General features: G+C 35.2%; 1 protein-coding gene across 1 annotated transcript; it reads right to left on the reverse strand.

Moving 5' to 3' along the window:
* Nucleotides 1-9,897: 9,897 nt before the first annotated feature.
* LOC149935058 (uncharacterized) lies at nt 9,898-16,043 on the reverse strand. Its single transcript, XM_090153519.1, has 2 exons — nt 15,977-16,043; nt 9,898-12,139 (listed from the first exon to the last, which is right to left on the reverse strand). Exon 2 carries the CDS (start codon nt 11,977-11,979, stop codon nt 9,898-9,900), a length of 2,082 nt encoding a protein of 693 aa, XP_090009645.1. The 5' UTR covers nt 11,980-12,139; nt 15,977-16,043.
* Between the last annotated feature and the right edge of the window lie 661 nt (nt 16,044-16,704).

The following is a 16,704-nucleotide window of genomic DNA, read 5'->3' on the forward strand; positions in this document are numbered from 1 at the left end:
TTTCAAATTTGGAAGGTCAATTCTCTATACCGGGGGACATCAGTTTGAGAAATTTTAGCGTTTTCGGTAATGTTTTTCACCAATTTTGAAAAATTATTTTTCGACCACTAGGTGCGAGATAAAAAATTTCTATTATAAAGTTGTAGGCCGTCATCGAAAACCCTTAAAAATTGTTCACTCGACGAAAAACAACTTATTTATCAGTGAAAATTCGAGCTTGAAAAATTTACAAGTTGGTGAAGCCAAATTACGATTGTTTGAAACGATAATTGAAAAGGGAACAAGTCTAATACAAACGTAGTAGAGTTTTCACACTTGAAAAAATGTACACGTTTGGTTTTTAAATGCAGATATTTTATTCACATAAATTTTTACAAAACATTTTCAATAATATCACCATTGGCTGCAACACAGGTTTGTGCGCGGACAATTAAGTTCTCAAACGCTTTCTCTTCCATTTCTGGTGTGACGTCTCGGCAAGCACTGATTATTCGTCTAATGAGTTCCTCCCTAGTTTCAATGGGCGTGGCGTATACCTTTGCTTTAACGAATCCCCAGAGAAAATAATCCAGCGGTGTTAGGTCAGGTGACCTTGCTGGCCAATGCACTGGACCATTTCTCCCTATCCACCTTTCAGGAAACTCGTTGTTGAGGTGCTCAGTTACTTGCCGGGAAAAATGCGGAGGGGCGCCATCTTGCTGAAACCACAACTGACGTCTTTCAGCCAATGGAAGGTCGTCGATTGCGTCACTCAGTTCGTTCTGTAGAAAATGTAAATACCTTTGGCCGTTGAGGTTCGTCGGCAGGAAAAAGGGACCAATCAAACGGTTTCCAACAAGTCCAACCCAAACATTGACCCGTTCAAATTGAACCTGGTGATGATATTCAAAACCCCAATGTGGGTTGATGTCAGACCAAAGATGGCTGTTTTGATGATTAAAGGGCCCATCTCTAGAAAATGACGCTTCGTCGGAGAACAAAACATGGCGCAAAAATTGTCTATCTTCTTGGACAGCATTTAGTAACCAGTTGCTAAATTCATAACGTCTTTGATGGTCTCCGTCAATTAGTCCTTGGTGGAGCGTAGCTCTTTATGGGTGATAGCGATTCTTACGAAGAATTTTCCACACACGATTTGCAGAACAACCCAAATCAGCAGCGGCGTTAGCGCAACTGTGACGAGGATATGCCACAAAGTACGCGAGTACATTGTTCTTGAAGTCTAAATCCGGTTGACCCAATCCGCGAAACCTAGGTTACAAGTTACCAAATTGATTGAAATCGTGAATTGCTCGTCTTACTGTATTTACAGATGGTGCTCCATTTGGATGTCTTTCTGCGAAGATTTCAGTCACTCTTCTAAGGTTTTGCGCTGCTTCTCCATAGTAAATGGCAACTATCTCGGTACGCTCAGCTACTGAATAACGAGGCATTGTTCGAAATATTATCAAACACTGATAATAATCTCCCAAAGTTTTCCTTTAAATACCCAATGCATGTTTAGGATTGACCTATAGCCTCGTGTTTTTTAAATCCGGTCGTTTTTTTAACCAAAGTTTCAACTGGATTAGGTAATTCGGTTTCAATTATCGTTTCAAACAATCGTAATTTGGCTTCACCAACTTGTAAATTTTTCAAGCTCGAATTTTCACTGATAAATAAATTGTTTTTCGTCGAGTGAACAATTTTTAAGGGTTTTCGATGACGGCCTACAACTTTATAATAGAAATTTTTTATCTCGCACCTAGTGGTCGAAAAATAATTTTTCAAAATTGGTGAAAAACATTACCGAAAACGCTCAAATTTCTCAAACTGATGTCCCCCGGTATAGAGAATTGACCTTCCAAATTAGAAATCAGTACTATAAATAGTTTTTGAAAAAAAAACACTTTTCCGAGCAAAAAAAAAGACCCTGTATATCAAACGATAGAAAATTACATGGCCTCAACAGCTTTTATATTAGTTTTCCCACCCGGGTCTCCTGATGGTGGGCGGCATCCATTCTTTACCTTAGGATTGTTAAAGGAAATAAAAATAAATAAATATATTTACATATTTCCCTGAACATCTATTATCGTATAGGTCGTATTGTTTACATTGTTTTTTATATTATACCTTTTTTAAATTTCGTTGTATGAACTTTTTCATGGCAAGCTACCCAGAGTACACGACTTTAAAGTATTTGGCACTGTGTGTTACGTCAAAACATCTGATGCACGGCGTCGTAAATGGGATCCAAAAGGCATACGTAGTTTTTTCGTTGGATATAACAATGATGTTGATGGTTTCACAGTTGGATCCAAGAAACAAACAGGCTTGTATGCAGTAGAGATGTTGTTTTCGAACCAGAGTTAATCAGTTCTTTCAGAAGCACTGGTCCTTACGAATATCAGGACTCGGAAGACGCCGGTCATTCTGACGACGAGGACGGTTCGAACAATACCGTCGCTGCCATTTCATCTGGTCATTCTGCCGACGAGGACGGTTCGAACAATACCGTCGCTGCCACTTCATCTGGTCATGAGGACGTGGCACCAAAGATAGCGATACCTTATCCCATCAAGCGGCGAGACCATCATACAAGTAAAATGTCCCGACGACTATTCGAAGCTATGGTTGCAGAGATCGAAGAGCCTTCTACTTACTTTGAAGCTGTCAATTCGGAGAAATCAAAAGACTGGACTGACGCAATGGACGACGAAATTCTTTCATTGGCTGAGAATGAGACGTGGACGTTGGTGGATTTACCGAAGAGAAAAAAGGCTCTGTCTAATCGATGGGTCTTTCGTGTCAAGCTTCATGCTAACAACACCATCGCTCGTTATAAAGCCAGACTTGTTATCCGGGGATACTTACAACAGGAAGGCATTGACTACCATGAAACGTACAGCCCAGTTGCCCGATACGAGACCATTCGAGCAGTCCTGAGTGTAGCAGCCAACGAAAACCTCCATCTTTCCCAGTTTGATGTAATAACCGCTTTTCTCTATGGTCTTCTGGAAGAGGAAATATATATATCTCAACCCGAGGGATATAATGATGGTTCCAACAGAGTCTGCAGGCTGAACAAGAGCCTGTACGGTTTGAAACAAGCACCCAGGTGCTGGAATAAACGGTTTTCCGATTTCCTCTTAAATTTTAGTTTGAGCGAAAGTACGGCTGATCCTTGTTTATTCTACAATAACAGCGTTGGAGATAAATTGATAATCGTGCTGTATGTAGACGATGGACTTGGAGCTGCGAAACAAGAAGTCACAAAGCAAAAGTTTATCTGCGAATTACGAACCAATTCAAGATAGTAGTACCACACTGTTAAAAATTACTGTAGCTTCCTGTTAAATTCCTGTTAAATTTTAACAGGTAAATTCCAGTACCAACTTTTACCGGTAGAGTTACTAGATAGTTGCTGTACGCAACAGCAATAGTCCTGTTCGTCGATTAACCGTTATATTAACAGTAAATTTTCGGTAATACCGTGTAACCGACGGCTTGAGCCCGCCATCTTGTGGAGGTTGCAGTTTTCACTAGTTTCAAAGTGTAACGGCTTTGCTGTGGTGCAATTGAAGATGATCGTATCACGGAACATAAATTATCATCAAATACAAAATATTGAGTAGAATTTTAAATTTCATTATTTTAAAGTAATAATTAAGTTAATAATGGGCCCATTTTAGTTAAGTAGATATTTGTATTGTGTATTTGGTCAAGAATGTATTTATTTATGCTTGATTGGTATAAACAAATCGCCTAGGCTTAACTCAATAACGCGTCAATTTTTAAATTATCCCGTTAAACGCTATAATTTATAACTTTAATTATGATTCTGAGTGATAAATTTATATATATTATAGCTATCACTTTGAAGCAAAATAGCAGTTAAAAAAACACTTAGCCAACTTAATACTGTAATATATACAAATATTTCACCCAGAATCTCAATTATTGAAACTAAAAATATTTAGCATAGCTATTATATTACATTATTACCCTAGTCAGACTTAGGGAAGGTTGTTTTAAGTTATGATTCAAATGAATTTGGAAAAAATTTGCGATAGCTTTTAAGTATATCTTACACTATGATGGATACCAAAATTTCAAACTTAAATTTAGTAAAAGCTGGCTAAAATAAATTTTTTCACTCGTTAACATATTCAGTGGGTGAACAGAAGACTTCGCTCTGAAAACACTGAAGCTTCCATCAGTCCAGTAACTTTACCATATGAAAATTTTTCATCAGGTCAATTGAACCAAAAACATTTTCTACGTTATTAGTACTTTGCACAGCTATTCTGACTTGAACCTGGTTTTTTAATGCTTGTTGGATTGAATGGATAAATTACTTCAGCTTTTATATAAATTATATAGGTAGGATAGAAAAAAATCTTATTCAAAAGCTGAAGTATATTTTGTTATTTAACACCATCACTTAAAAACAACCTTGCCCAAGTCTGATAAGCTGCGTTGGGTAATTTTTCGATTCAATAATTGTAATTCTGGGAAAACAATTGCATGCAATTAAGTTATCACATTGAAAGAAGCTTCAGTGTTTTCATAGTGAAATGTAAGGGAAGTTGGCTTTAAATATAGTGGAAAATTACCTTTGTTATTCTATGTTCACCCATTGAGTATGGTAGCAGATGAAACAAAATTAATTAGCCAAACTAATACTGTAATATATGCAAAGTTTTCACTCAGAATCAAAATTATTGAATCCAAAAAATATTTAGCTATTTTATTATTACCCTACAGAGCTAGTCAGACTAAGGGAAGCTTGTTTTAAGATAAGTTAAAAATGAATTTGGAAAAAAAAATTGCTTGAGCTTTTAAATTTACGATACAGATTGGATCACATTTAATGTGATGATTCTGAGTGAAAAATTTGCATAAGTCAAAGTTATTGGATTGCAGGAAACTAGTGTTTTCAGGGTGAAATTTAAGGGAAGTTGCCGTAAAATATAGTTGAAAATTATCTTTTTAAATCTGTGTTCACCCAATTAATATGTTAGGAAGTGAAAAATTTCATATAGCAAGCTTTTATTAAATTTTATTTTGAAATTTTGGTATCCACCCTTTATCATATATTTAAAAGCTCAAGCATTTTTTTTCCAAATTCATTTTAACCAAATCTTAAAACAAGCTTCCCTACACATAACTGAACCAAGAAATATTTATCTACGTTATTAGTACTCTACACAACTACTCTGACTTGCACAAGGTTTTTAAAGTGATGGTTGAATTAGAATAAAAAAAAAATTATTTCAGGTTTTATATAAATGATATAGGGTGGATCCAAAAAAAATCTTATTTAAAAGCTGAAGTAATTTTTTTTAAATTGAACACCATCACTTAAAAAACAACCATGCCCAAGTCTGAATAACTGTGTTGGGTAATTCTAAGGTGGTTACATATTTTGTTCGATTCAATAATTGTAATTCTGGGGAAAAAAATTGCATGTAATAAAGTTATCGCATTGAAAGAAGCTTCAGTGTTTTCATAGTGAAATGAAAGGAAAGTTGGCTTTACATATAGTGGAAAATTACCTTTGTTATTCTATGTTCACCCATTGAGAATGGTAGCAGGTGAAAATAAAATTAGCCAGCCTAATTCTGTAATATATGCAAAATTTTCAATAAGAATCACAATTATTAAACCCAAAAAATATTTCGCTATTTTATTATTACCTTACAAAGCTAGTCAGACTTAGGGAAGCTTGTTTTAAGATATGGTTAAAATTAATTTGAAAAAAAAAATGCTCGAGCTTTTAAATGATACAGGGTGGATACCCAAATTTAAGAAAAGCTTGCTAAATGAATTTTTTTCACTTCCTAACATATTTAATGGGTGACCACAGACTGAAAAAGATAATTTTCAACTATATTGAAAGACAACTTCCCTTAATTATCACCCTGAAAACACTGAAGTTTCCTTCAATCCAATAACTTTAACATATGCAAATTTTTCACTCGAATCATCACATTAACTGAACCAAGAAATAATTATCTCTGTTAATAGTACTCTACACAGCTATTCAGACTTGCAAAGTTTTTAAAGTGAGGGTTAAATTAGAATAAAAAAAATGATATGTAAATGATATAGGGTGGATCAAAAATAAAATCTTATTTAAAAGCTGAAGTAATTTTTTTTAAATTGAACACCATCACTTAAAAACAACCTTGCCAAAGTCTGAATACCTGTGTTGGGTAATTTTAAGGTGGTTACGTATTTTTTTATCTTCAATAATTGTGATTCTGGAATATAAAACTGCATATAATAAAGTTATGGCAGTGAAGGAAGTTTCAATGTTTTTACAGTGAAATGTAAGGGAAGTTGCCTTTAAATATAGTTAAAAATTATCTTTGTTAGTCTATGTGTGACCATTGGGTATGGTAGCAGATGAAAAATTTTATTTAACCAACTTAATACTGTTATCTAAGATTTTTTTTAACCCAGAACCACAATTATTGGACCAAAAGATATTTAACCACTTTTTTATTTTAAAAAGTTGGCGAAGTGAAAATTTTACACAGGTCTGCTACCGTATTCAATGGGTGAACACAAACTAATGATGTTTCTTTTCAGCTGCATTTAAAGGAAACTATTTTATTTCACTACGATAACTTTAATATATTCAATTTGGTTTGCCCTAAATCACAATTATTGAATCCAAAAATATTTAACCACCCTTTTATTACTTTACATAGTTATTCAGACTTTTTCAAAGTTGTTTTTAAGTGATGGTATCAAATTGAAAAAAAAAAGCTCTAGCGTGTATACCACCAAAATTTCACTTATTTTAAAATTTAAGTTACTGTTTTAACACCTCTAAAAAACCACCTTGCCCAAGTCTTGAAGTAGGGGATTACATTTTCTTTATTCAATAAATGTGATTCTGGGTGAAATGTAAGAGAAGTTGCCTTTAAATATCTTCAAAAATTATCTATCTTAGTCTGTGGTCACCCATTGAGTAAGCTAGGAGAAAAAAAAATCCATTTAGCTCCCTTTTTAAAATTGAGTTTGAAATTTGGTCATCTATTTAAACTTTTTTACTAAAAATAATTGTAATTGTATTTTAATCACTACCGCTGAAAGAACCTGCCTAAAATCTTAATGACTATGCTTAATGTGCATATGTTTTTGGTTCAATAATTGTGATTTTGTATGAAGAATTTACAGTTATTAAAATTATTATATTGTTTAGCTGCAGTACACTCATAGAAGACATTGAACACTGATGAGTTTAATTCAAATTGAAAAATATTTTGGCTGAATTTATTAAAATCAAGATTGAGAAATGGAAACAGCTGGATTCCAGGATTTGACTAAAGTTTCATCTCGAGTATCTCCATCAATGGCAATCAAACAAGGAAGCTGAAGCTGATAATTTCAAAAAACATCAATTGTTAAATTAAATTAAAGGTCTTTTTTTTTCTGCCTGTTACCCTTTAAATTTACTTACCTGCCGCACAAATACCCTGGTGGTAGGCCAACGTTTTCTGCAGTTGGCCTACCACCAGTATATTTGTGTGGAAGGAAAGTAAATTTAAAGGGTGACAGGAAGAAGAAAACCTAACCCTTAGAGTATTAAATAGCAGAAAATTCACGTTTATAATTTAATTTCACCGAAATACAAGTGTTAACGAACGTTGACAGATTTTATTTTATTAATTGATTTGAAAATTTGAACTTTAAATTTTATAAATTGTATAAGTATTTTTAGTAAAAACGATCTTGGTGAGGTTTATGCACTTTTTGATGTTTTAAAAATTTTGTTCACATAACCTGATTTGATTCAATTGCTGTATCATGTTTTTCAAATAAAAAAGTTCATCAATAATTTAGTTTTATCTATAATTTAAATTTAAAATTGCCATTCATGTACAATTATCATGTAGTAATTAATATTTGGAATTAATTTTGGGTAGGCCTATAGCCCCAGCATAATTTTTGCGACAACAGGATAATAAAGTTCTATTGTTAAATTACCGTAAACGTAATGGGAAATTTCATGTTGGAACAACAGCAATTTAAAATTTGCTGTTAATGGTACTTTGTATTTCTCGTGTCTAGAACAGGTTTTTACTTGCTACGGTTACAGGAAAAAATACCTGTAATTTTACAGGAATTTTCCTGGTAATTTTCTGCCAGGTAAATTCCTGTAAATTTTAACAGCAATTTTTAACAGTGCAACAACTGAACTATTCCTTGGCATTCAAATCTCACGTCTTGAAGATGGTTCTATTTTTATAAATCAAGAATCGCACGTCAGACAGATTCTCCATCGTTTCAATATGCAAGATGCAAACACGGTTTCGACACCAATTGAAAGGTCCCACGGTAATTTGAAAGATATTGAACTTAATACAGTTGTTCCTTATAGAGAGGCGGTTGGCAGTCTGAACTTTTTAGCTACTTGCACCAGACCTGATATATCGTTTGCCGTTAGTGTGGTATCACGCTTTCTGGACAGGGCAACCGCTATACATTGGATGATGGTAAAAATAATTTTTCGCTATCTTAAAGGGACACTTAAGATGGGAATCCTGTATCGAGCTAATCATAAACCTGGGACCTTGGAGGCGTTTAGCGACTCAGATCATGGGACGGATATTGATACTCGTAGATCAGTGAGTGGGATGGCCTTTTTGTACAGTAATGGAGCAATATCATGGACAAGCCGTATGCAAAGATCAGTGGCGATATCTTCAACCGAAGCCGAATACATGGCGGCAAGTGAAGCGGTAAAAGAACTTGTCTGGCTTAAAACTCTGTTCCGTGACATCTCCCCACTAACAAGTATTCTACTCCTTCAACTGGACAACATCAGCGCCATCAGGTTGATCAAAAATCCCGAATTTCACCAAAAAACTAAGCACATAGATGTGCGTTATCACTTTATCCGGGAAAGGTATATCAAGGGAGAGCTTCAAGTTGAACATGTACCAGGGTCGGATCAAGTGGCCGACCTCCTCACTAAAGCCGTCACACGTCAGACCTTGGAAAAGCTACGATCCCTACTCGGAATGGTTTTGGAAATTCCAAGTTCAGATGTTACTAAAATATAGTTCAAGGGGAAATATTGAAGGAAATAAAAAGAAAGAAATATATTTACATATTTCCCTGAACATCTATTTTCGTATAGGTCGTATTGTTTACATTGTTTTTTATATTATACCTTTTTTAAACTTCGTTGTATAAATACTCATTCAGGTTTTTGTGAATAAACATTCCTTTGCATTACTTTAATCGAGGCAGTTGTTTGATTAGTTTTATTCTTAACAAGGATGCCAATTTATATATCAAACAACAAGAAATCACGTAGCCTCAACAGCTTTTGTATTAGTTTGCCTATCCGTATCTACTAAAGTTGTATGGGTTTGTCCACCCGAATACACCGATGTGGAACTAATATTACGGTCTTGTTTACTTTTGTTTTCTGTGTTTTTTCGCGCACAAGTCAGCTTCTTGGCTTTGCAGATAGTTTTTCAAATAAATAAATAGTGTTGCGAATGGCGGTAGTGTCATTACATATTTCGTCTGCTAAGAATTGAGTTATTTCGTTCTAAATTAGGAGGTGTCGTTCTAAATTGAGAGGTGTTGTTCTAAATTTTGAGGTTTAATACTTTGTTACCGCCTCCAAAATATCGCCTTCTAGAACAGAAATTGATTGCTACGAGGACTGATCTAAGAAAAAACACTCGATCTTCGGGAAAACACTTTTATTTGGATCATTTTGATAAAAATGAAACTGAATGTTTTGGTAAGAAAAAAAGCAAGCAGTCTCGTTGAATTTATGAACGATGTCTGAAAAAGCCAACACGTATAAATTAGTTGGAACAAATACGAAGATGATATTAAATTGACAAATAACCTCGTGTTTAGTAGGTTTGGTTCTAAAATTCAGAAGTTTCGTTCTTCAGAACCGCATTCAACTTTGACCAGAGTTTTCGCGTTCATTGAGACACCCTGGTTGTTATCTCCAATTGGCCAACCTCCCAACTCTTCTAATTTGACGACCGACGGAACACCAACAAATTCCATGTAGTCATAAAGGGGCTCTTTTTTGATGGCGCTGACATCGACTGAGAGTCTTTCAGTGCCAAGGACCACTTCCCTCTTAACGGGTAGGGTCGAGGTTAGGTTTGCGTCAGGGTCGGGGTCGGGAACTTCGGGTTGAACGAAGTGGGCGGAGTCGGGGATTTCGGTGCCACCTTCAATTAATTCATTGGAGACGCGTCGAAGCTGCACCGAGCAAGAACGAACTCCCCATTGACGACAAAGGCTCTCAATCAGCCTTGGTCGTGACGGTGTTTGGTGTCCTGGATCTGGTTGGTGACCCGTCGAAGCGTCACTTCGGTTTGCGGGATGACCATTAAATCGAAGGAAAACATGGAAGTTACTTTTCGTGGGGAAGTTATGGTCGCAAATTAGGCCTTTGTGTGGCCTTGCCCTCTGAGCGTGACAAGCTTTTTTGTGGCGAGTTAAATTTATGTCGTATCTGGCCCAGTATCCGCGCTTTGGACTACCAGTTGGTTTCTCTCTCGTGTGAGTTCTTTTGTGATAAACCAACCGGGTTTTTCGTGAACACGCAAAATTGCACTGGTCACATTGAAATGGTTTTTCGCCCGTGTGAGTTCTTTTGTGGATTATCAAATTGCATTTTTGTGCAGACGCATAATTACACTGGTCACATTGAAATGGTTTTTCGCCCGTGTGAGTTCTTTTGTGGATAATCAAATTGCATTTTTGTGCAGACGCATAATTACACTGGTCACATTGAAATGGTTTTTCGCCTGTGTGGGTTTTTTTGTGGATAATCAAATCGGGTTTTCGTGCAGACGCGTCACTACACTGGTCACATTGAAATGGTTTTTCGCCGGTGTGAGTTCTTTTGTGGATAATCAAATCGGTTCTTTGTGCAGACGCGTAACTACACTGGTCGCATTGAAATTGTTTTTCGCCCGAGTGAGTTCTTTTGTGGATAATCAAATTGCATTTTTGTGCAGACGCGTAACTACACTGGTCACATTGAAATGGTTTTTCGCCCGAGTGAGTTCTTTTGTGGTTAATCAAATTGCATTTTTGTGCAGACGCATAATTACACTGGTCACATCGAAATGGTTTTTCACCCGTGTGAGTTCTTTTGTGGATGATCAAAAGTTTTTTGAGTGCAGACGCGTAATTACACTGGTCACATTGAAATGGTTTTTCGCCCGTGTGAGTTCTTTTGTGGATAATCAAATTGAATTTTTGTGCAGACGCATAATTACACTGGTCACATTGATATGGTTTATCGTCCGTGTGAGTTCTTTTGTGGGTAATCAAATTGGCTCTTTGTGCAGACGCGTAATTACATTGGTCACATTGAAATGGTTTTTCGCATGTGTGGGTTTTTTTGTGGATAATCAAATCGGGTTTTCGTGCAGACGCGTAACGACACTGGTCACATTGAAATGGTTTTTCGCCCGTGTGGGTTCTTTTGTGGATAATCAAATCGGTTCTTTGTGCAGACGCGTAATTACATTGGTCACATTGAAATGGTTTTTCGCCCGAGTGAGTTCTTTTGTGGATAATCAAATTGCATTTTTGTGCAGACGCATAATTACACTGGTCACATTGAAATGGTTTTTCGCCTGTGTGAGTTTTTTTGTGGATAATCAAATCGGGTTTTCGTGCAGACGCGTAATTACACTGGTCACATTGAAATGGTTTTTCGCCCGTGTGAGTTCTTTTGTGGGTAATCAACCCGGATCTTTGTGCAGACGCGTAATTACACTGGTCACATTGAAATGGTTTTTCGCCCGTGTGAGTTTTTTTGTGGATTATCAAATGGCTTTTTCGTGCAGACGCATAATTACACTGGTCGCAATGAAATGGTTTTTCGCCGGTATGTTTTCTTTTGTGAACAATAAAATATCCCTTATGGTTCGTGGAAAAGACGCACTCAGTGCACTTGTGTTTCTTCCCTTCTCGGCTGCTCATTTTGCCAGTTTCATGCTTTACGTTCTGCGCGTAATCTCTTTTGGGTTAGGAATCTGTCTCGCTGTTTCGACCGGCAGGATTTGAAACGTTGCTTTTAGGGCCTAAGCCCAATGAAATTCCAAGATTACCAATCACGAAATGGATTCGGCGGTCACCCCTTCTGGAAGTGAGGAATGAAATTAAATATTGTTTACTAACATCAGAGAAAACAACGAAAATGCCTTTGAAATTTGAGGGCAAATAACGGAAACCAATTAGTTTAAATAAAGGAAAACATATGATTAATAATTAAGCTTTCGCGTTCAATTTCAAATTGGGAAAGGCACCAGTCGTTACATTTTGATAAATTTATACAGGGTCTTTTTTTTTGCTCGGAAAAGTGTTTTTTTTCAAAAACTATTTATAGTACCGATTTCAAATTTGGAAGGTCAATTCTCTATACCGGGGGACATCAGTTTGAGAAATTTGAGCGTTTTCGGTAATGTTTTTCACCAATTTTGAAAAATTATTTTTCGACCACTAGGTGCGAGATAAAAAATTTCTATTATAAAGTTGTAGGCCGTCATCGAAAACCCTTAAAAATTGTTCACTCGACGAAAAACAACTTATTTATCAGTGAAAATTCGAGCTTGAAAAATTTACAAGTTGGTGAAGCCAAATTACGATTGTTTGAAACGATAATTGAAAAGGGAACAAGTCTAATACAAACGTAGTAGAGTTTTCACACTTGAAAAAATGTACACGTTTGGTTTTTAAATGCAGATATTTTATTCATATAAATTTTTACAAAACATTTTCAATAATATCACCATTGGCTGCAACACAGGTTTGTGCGCGGACAATTAAGTTCTCAAACGCTTTCTCTACCATTTCTGGTGTGACGTCTCGGCAAGCACTGATTATTCGTCTAATGAGTTCCTCCCTAGTTTCAATGGGCGTGGCGTATACCTTTGCTTTAACGAATCCCCAGAGAAAATAATCCAGCGGTGTTAGGTCAGGTGACCTTGCTGGCCAATGCACTGGACCATTTCTCCCTATCCACCTTTCAGGAAACTCGTTGTTGAGGTGCTCAGTTACTTGCCGGGAAAAATGCGGAGGGGCGCCATATTGCTGAAACCACAACTGACATCTTTCAGCCAATGGAAGGTCGTCGATTGCGTCACTCAGTTCGTTCTGTAGAAAATGTAAATACCTTTGGCCGTTGAGGTTCGTCGGCAGGAAAAAGGGACCAATCAAACGGTTTCCAACAAGTCCAACCCAAACATTGACCCGTTCAAATTGAACCTGGTGATGATATTCAAAACCCCAATGTGGGTTGATGTCAGACCAAAGATGGCTTGTTTTGATGATTAAATGGCCCATCTCTAGAAAATGACGCTTCGTCGGAGAACAAAACATGGCGCAAAAATTGTCTATCTTCTTGGACAGCATTTAGTAACCAGTTGCTAAATTCATAACGTCTTTGATGGTCTCCGTCAATTAGTCCTTGGTGGAGCGTAGCTCTGTATGGGTGATAGCGATTCTTACGAAGAATTTTCCACACACGATTTGCAGAACAACCCAAATCAGCAGCGGCGTTAGCGCAACTGTGACGAGGATATGCCACAAAGTACGCGAGTACATTGTTCTCGAAGTCTAAATCCGGTTGACCCCATCCGCGAAACCTAGGTTGCAAGTTACCAAATTGATTGAAATCGTGAATTGCTCGTCTTACTGTATTTACAGATGGTGCTCCATTTGGATGTCTTTCTGCGAAGATTTCAGTCACTCTTCTAAGGTTTTGCGCTGCTTCTCCATTGTAAATGGCAACTATCTCGGTACGCTCAGCTACTGAATAACGAGGCATTGTTCGAAATATTATCAAACACTGATAATACTCTCCCAAAGTTTTCCTTTAAATACCCAATGCATGTTTAGGATTGACCTATAGCCTCGTGTTTTTTAAATCCGGTCGTTTTTTTAACCAAAGTTTCAACTGGATTAGGTAATTCGGTTTCAATTATCGTTTCAAACAATCGTAATTTGGCTTCACCAACTTGTAAATTTTTCAAGCTCGAATTTTCACTGATAAATAAATTGTTTTTCGTCGAGTGAACAATTTTTAAGGGTTTTCGATGACGGCCTACAACTTTATAATAGAAATTTTTTATCTCGCACCTAGTGGTCGAAAAATAATTTTTCAAAATTGGTGAAAAACATTACCGAAAACGCTCAAATTTCTCAAACTGATGTCCCCCGGTATAGAGAATTGACCTTCCAAATTTGAAATCGGTACTATAAATAGTTTTTGAAAAAAAAACACTTTTCCGAGCAAAAAAAAAGACCCTGTATACATTTTAGAATGGCTGTTAACATTTTTGAAAAATTCGCTCTCGCTTTGTGTAATTTTTGGTTGAATTATCACTGTACGAATAATAGGATTAAGGACCTTCAAACTATTCCTTGGTTAGGAAAATACTGAAATAAGATTTTAATAGCCTTTTAAGTGTTTATGCTGATTTTATTATAATATCAAACAATAAAATTTTAAATCGGGGGTATTTAGAATATGAGCCCCTTTGGCTGTAAATAAAATATTTATCTAAATTTGAAAATATTCGTCCCCGCGTACTCGGTTGCACGCAAAACTGCGAATCAGAAATAATATGTCGAAAAGCCAATATTTCGTCGTTAAGTTTCTCAGTTCAACCAGTTGTAAATTGGGCTGAAGTGTAAAAAGGACCTTATTGAAGGGATATTAAAAATGGGTAATGGTGTCAAACAGCGCACAAATATTAAAAAAAAATATTCTGCGCTGCTGCCAACTCGTATTAAAATACTAACCATGTTATATTTAAATTTAATTAGATATTGGTTATAATAATACGGGTGACACTGCGGAACTTGATAGTACTGAAATATAAATCAACTTTCAATAAACTAACTAGTAAATAATAATGAAGTTTAAAAAAATTAAAAATAGATACGAACGCAGCGTACAATATGGAATTAAATGGTGATTTTGTAAGCTGATATTTTAAGAGTACAAAATTTAAATACTGACATTGATCGAACAGTTAAATTTGAACAACCACTAACTAATAAAATAGCTTTGATAAAAACCTTTTTGTAATATCAATTAAAAGTCGGTTTGCAAATGGTAGAAATCGCTCTGGAAAATGTAGAAATCACACTGGAAAGGGTAAAAATTATTTATTACAACAACGTAACAAATTATAGTTCAGCAAAAACCGGAGTTACATGTCCCAGTCATCTGTATAATAATTTCCACACACTTTTTAAAATTTGTGAATCACTAAAACTCACATTCTGTTTTTCTAATTTTAGTAATAATTCTATGATTAGTTCTAAATTATTTACAATTACCACCATTCAAAATTATACAATGTCAATATTTGATTTTAATACAGTTTAAAATACATTAATGCATTATGTTTCAGTCGGCAAAATGTATTAGTGATATTTAAGTGGTGGCAATTTTAAATTAAATGGTCGTAGTGGTAGTATTACATCGTTTATATTTCCTCTGCTATAAACTCCCCCACTAAAGTTATTTTATTATTCGATTGACCACGTTTACGAGTGTAATTTAAACAATATTTTTGTTTTTTTTTTACTGGAACTATCGCGCCATCTGTTTTAGTTGTTTTAATTTGTATGCAATTATTTATGTTTTAGTGCTTTTTTATTCCTGCGTTGTTAATTATAAATATTTTTAAAAAGTGTTTGTTAATTGAAGACATTATTTCCTTTTTTTAATTATTGTTTAAAAGCACATCAAAATGTTTTATTATAAAGATAGGTCCATAGGTCAATGTTGTTTTGTCGTGTACCCTACTGTAACGTAAAATTAATATTTCGCGGCTTTCCCCTGGTACTGGCGATGTCACGCTTGTGGTTTTTTCGTGTACAAGGCTTAGTTTAAAATACTCAAATGTAATAATGTTCGTCTTCATAATTGAACAAAACTAAATTTAAGTATAATTCTTGCGCCTACCTTTATTAATGTAATATGGCATACTTTGTCGTAGTAGAGGTATATCTTTTAGGAATTACGTGTTATTTTCTTTGTGGATTAGTTTGCATATTTCGTCAATTCGCCCGAACGTTTTTTCACCCGTGGAATTTTATCAACGACGTCAATCTGCCAGAATTCTAAAAGTTGGAAAAGATAATATTTACGATGCCGTGGAGTACCCGACGAAACCGAATAAAGCTATGGTCGTAACTACGGCGTAAAACATTAAAAAATGCTTTAAAACTTTAATAACATAACGGAAAAATTACCTAACGCACTAAAAACTTTGTTTACTATTAATAATAACCAAAAAAGCCAAAATTATCTAAAAATACGGAGAAAAACATAAATTACAAAAAACACTACCAGTGTCTTATATTTTTCGACCGCGTTTTTCGAAGTTTCAATTAATTTATTGAAATTTGACATAGGAAATGTGATTGAAATAATATTATTAATAATCAAATTACCGTCAATGATACTACAATACGTGTTTAATCAAATATGAATAGGAAAAGTAATTGAAATTAATATTATTTGAATATTATTAGGGTAATGATCAATTAATTTGGGTGGGGGTGATTATAGCAGACCGAATATTACCATTTACCAAATTTAAAGATAGGTAGATAAATACTAAACATATTTAATCTATTGGCCGGAATTTATTATGGTAGTCAGTCTAATTTTACAAATGTAAAAATGCA

This window comes from Leiobunum rupestre, chromosome 7 (genome assembly GCF_980474605.1).
Source record: "Leiobunum rupestre chromosome 7, qqLeiRupe1.1.hap1, whole genome shotgun sequence".
In the NCBI taxonomy this organism is placed as follows: domain Eukaryota; kingdom Metazoa; phylum Arthropoda; class Arachnida; order Opiliones; family Sclerosomatidae; genus Leiobunum; species Leiobunum rupestre.

Coding starts and splice junctions, on each gene's coding strand:
- LOC149935058 (XM_090153519.1), bottom strand. CDS start 11,979: ATGAGCAGCCGAGAAGGGAAGAAACACAAGTGCACTGAGTGCGTCTTT.